We start from the raw sequence: 4,080 nt of genomic DNA on the forward strand, positions 1-4,080 counted from the left end.
ATCCAGGAGATTGATTGAACAACCAAACTAATTAGAAATTATAAGTTCAAATTCTACGTATAAAATATTCAAGGAGTAGGACTATCAAGGCATCACCTTGGCTTTAATACTATAGACTACCTCCCTGTAAAAAAAACAAATACAGTTTTGTAGGCCAGTAGGGTTCATGAATCCATAAGGTACACTGTTAATTTGGAAATTGCCGAGAAATAGACTTAACCTAAAAGGACATCCATCTTAGTTTGGGAACTACTGGTAATATCTACCTCAACAAATTAAATTGGTAAGAGAACTCAGTTGAACAAATCTAGATAACAAATAATTGTATCAATTAGTAAACAGCAGAACCTAACGCTAATTTATCTTTATATCAAATACTGCCCTCGCATTAACCTTGAGCATTCATTAAACTTTCCCAGACCTCTAACAATCATTTGCATTAAAAAACTTGTAGAATATTAAAGAAAAATTACATCACATAGCAGTAGAAAAAAATCATAGCTTACACATCGCTAAGATCTGTACTAACTACTAACATAAAAACACCTCATCCGAAGTCTCTGTAATCCCTCTTGCAATTAAATTTCTAGGTCAGGCCCATTTCAATTGAAAGGGCCACAAAAATACTCTATGTCCGTCTAGATCGAAAACAGATGCTAATAAACCCTAACCTAATCAAACAAAGTGAATCCCATGTCTTCGTCACTTTCTTCTTCCTCCTTTTTCTTCTCCTCGGCAGGGGGCTCCTCAGCGGATGCAGCAGCACCGCCTCCAGCCGCTGCGGGCGCAGCCGCTCTGCCGCCGCCTCCTCCTACACCCCCAATAATCACCTGCAGCATAATCCCTAATCCTAATCAAAACAAAGGAAAACAACAAACCAAAGTCGCATTTTCCATTTCCAGATACAGAACCCACAAGAACTAAGATTTATACGGTTGTCTAAAAGTACCTGGAAAACAGCAGAGGAAGGAGTAACGTATGAGAAAGAGGACTGAACAACTCCCGATCCTTCGGATGTGAGGGCAACATTCACGAGATTGCGCTGCAAATCGTAAGTGGAAGCTGCGGAGCCCTCAAGGTCTCCTGAATACTGCTTGGCGCTCCATTTTCCGCCTGTTTCATTGCAGATGAATGTATACACCCCCATTGTTTTGTTCAGCACAATTTCCTTCTGCCCTGATTCACTTCGTCAATGGTTGCAAGAATGAGGGCTAGGGTTTAGTATCGTTTTTCTTTCGCTAGAGCTTAGAAACCCTAGACGCACCATTTTAAACCCTGGTTAGATTAGGGCCGTGTTAAAGATGTAGGATAGGTCTCATGGGGCTTAAAGCTCTCTACGATGAAGTTCTAAAACTAGCACTTGCACCCAAAGGAAGTGCAACAAGTAGATAGGCGTTCGACTATAACGCATAAATAAAAACTTCACATAATAAAAGAGTGTTTAATTATGTCATAATATAAATATGTATCATTGTAGAAGGAAGTCTTGTGCATAGTAGCATATATTTGGGATGAATTTTGTAGGTCTCGTCGTGAATTTTGTAGGTCCTTCAAAAAAGTATATCATTTAAATGCATGGAAACATATAAAAAATGTTGTAACTATATTTCTTCAATAAGTGCTTATAGGATAAAATAATACAAACGAAGAGCAACCTAAAAAAATCATGATTTTAAGAAAGGAAATAATTTAAACTATAGTACTCAAAAACTGGGTGTACAAGTAACCTCACATATGTGGACTTAACACAAAATCAATTGTAGGCGAGGTCAAGTGTGTATGCTCAAATCGATGAAGAGGGTGATATTTGTGAAATGAATTAAAATATTGCAAAAATGGGCATCTTTCTTGACCTTGTCTTGTTCTTGGTAATGAAAGTCAATGCAAATTGAATGGGTTAAACCAAACTCCCAAACCCAACAAATGAGTCACAATTAACATTGAGGTTATAATTGTTATGCTCCTTCAATAAAATGGAATCATAGATTGAAAATGTAATTAGTCGGCTACCCGATCTCCATGGTTATTTAGCAGCATGATACTCTAGTACTTTGAAATGTTTCTTTTTACTAGATTGAGAAGACCTACCAAAAGCTCAAATAATTTAGTTTTATAATGAAAAAAATCTAAGAGAGAATGTAGCTCTATATAAATGGGAATTTTGCAATTGATGGTGAAGAGAAGATTTTGCAAATTGCATCAATAAGTTATTAGATTTGAAAACATCGTAGCTTATAAAGTGACAATAAACCTATTTGAATCATGTAGTACTGAAAATAGTCACATGTGTTTATTGTCATGTTCAAGACTTCAAGTGATAAAACAAATAACTGTAAAGAAAATGATGAAGCAAAGAAGACAATTTTAATTAAATGTGTGACTCGGATGTCAAAGAATTGAAAAAAAAAAAAAAAAAAAAAAAACTAAATCAGAGATTCATTGTGTTAGATGTAAAAACTACTTTAAAATCATTGTAATATTTTAAAACATCTAATACATTGACTGAGAAATGGTGATTCATACAATTCAAGTAAAACTGAAGATTTTAAGCAAGAAAGAATTAATCATACTAAAGAAAGGAAAAATGAAACAAAAATGACCATCTCCGTCATTCTTAGGATTCAACTAGATTCATAAGTTTCATGGTGTTTTAATCCCAAACATAGCAAAAACATTTAGAACCAAATCAACGTCAACCAAAATCCCATGGTCTTAGTCTAAAGCTAAACACTAGAAATAGCTAGTAACTAGAAAAATGTATATCACGCGGTGTTACAATGCCTTGATTGCAATGATTTGTGATAACTAACTATGTTATTTTTGTCATTTTCACATTTTCAAGTTTTCAATTTTGGGTCAAGTAATAATCAAATTTAATAAAGAATGAAACAAACTTGAAAAATGTACTTACATATCAAATGAGCATCTTGAGTCAATGAGAAATCTTGCATCACCCAAAAACATTTATTGTTTTCTGTACTAGTTTGTTGTTTGCAATGTAGCCATTGCTACCTTGAGTTTTGTTCTGTATGCAGTTAGCATCTTATTGAGGACCTATTTTCAATCATTATCCTAAGAGCACAAATATTGATGTTTCATATTCTTCGAGTTATGTTCCATTCTTTTTTATCTCTACTTCATGTTATTTCATCCATTGAGGCATGTTATTCCATTTTGCAAGGTTTTGCATGATGGTGTGGTGTCTTGCACAGTTGGGAGTCGACTCCTAGATTGCGTTTGGACCTACCTTTGAGCACATGTGAACAATTGATGCATGTTACTTGTGTTATGGTTTAGATCTCCAAGGCAGAACTTATATTCTAATTAAATGCCTGACTAACCGACTTGTGGTATAGCTGGCTATAAAAAAACTTGGATTTGATGTTAGGAAAGTAAGCAAGAGGAGTGGTATGATTAGTAGAAATCAGATAAAAACTGTGATCTTGGACTCTGATGTTGTAATTCTTTGTTTTAATGTTGCAACCTGGAAGGCCTCACATCCAAGCATGTTGGTTGCTATTTATCATGTGTAATCAATCAATAAATCTATGGATTCTATGGTCACTTATGCTACAATTTTGTGTTTGCTTATGTGTCTACTCTTGGTAAGGTGTTACTAGGTTTAAGTTTAGTTTATTCCTCCTACCATCCTTGTGTCACATGGTATCATAGCATGAGTTCTTTCTTGTGATTTGGATCATGAAGAACCTTAAATGGATTGGTTGTAGGGTGGTAGTTATGAAATTTGGCTTATAACTTGTAGAAGGTTGTGATTTTGCAAGAACAATTGTCAAGATGGTTCTATTGAAAGGAGGAGACTACTGAAAATAGATTGATACAAGTATGATAAATATGTTTTAATCATTGTTTTGTCACTGATGTCAAACCTGTTATTTCTTGGTAAGATAACTGCTCATATGATTTAAGTATTGTCACTTATTTGATTGATGGAGAGGATTTGATCAAAAAGATGTAACAAAAGCACCTAGAGGAAAGGTTGAGTTATGATATACAAAGGAGTATAAGAATTTGTAAGAATTTGCCTTAGGGAAAAATCACCCAAGACTAAGAAGCACAAAA

At 34.5% G+C, this 4,080-nt stretch overlaps 1 protein-coding gene across 1 annotated transcript; it reads right to left on the minus strand.

Annotated features, from left to right (window-relative positions):
• Positions 1-418: 418 nt before the first annotated feature.
• Positions 419-1,194, minus strand: LOC149571125 (60S acidic ribosomal protein family). The gene is made up of 2 exons (XM_089812684.1): positions 950-1,194; positions 419-830 (listed from the first exon to the last, which is right to left on the minus strand). Exons 1-2 carry the CDS (start codon positions 1,145-1,147, stop codon positions 672-674), a joined length of 357 nt encoding a protein of 118 aa, XP_089668810.1. The 5' UTR covers positions 1,148-1,194; the 3' UTR covers positions 419-671.
• Positions 1,195-4,080: the final 2,886 nt, after the last annotated feature.

Source organism: Cupressus sempervirens, chromosome 2 (assembly GCF_028749045.1).
Source record: "Cupressus sempervirens isolate cs-2001-9-10 chromosome 2, ASM2874904v1, whole genome shotgun sequence".
Taxonomy (NCBI): Eukaryota; Viridiplantae; Streptophyta; class Pinopsida; order Cupressales; family Cupressaceae; genus Cupressus; species Cupressus sempervirens.

Coding starts and splice junctions, on each gene's coding strand:
- LOC149571125 (XM_089812684.1), bottom strand. CDS start 1,147: ATGGGGGTGTATACATTCATCTGCAATGAAACAGGCGGAAAATGGAGC. Junction 831..949: donor CTTCCTCTGCTGTTTTCCAG/GTACTTTTAGAC, acceptor ATTATGCTGCAG/GTGATTATTGGGGGTGTAGG.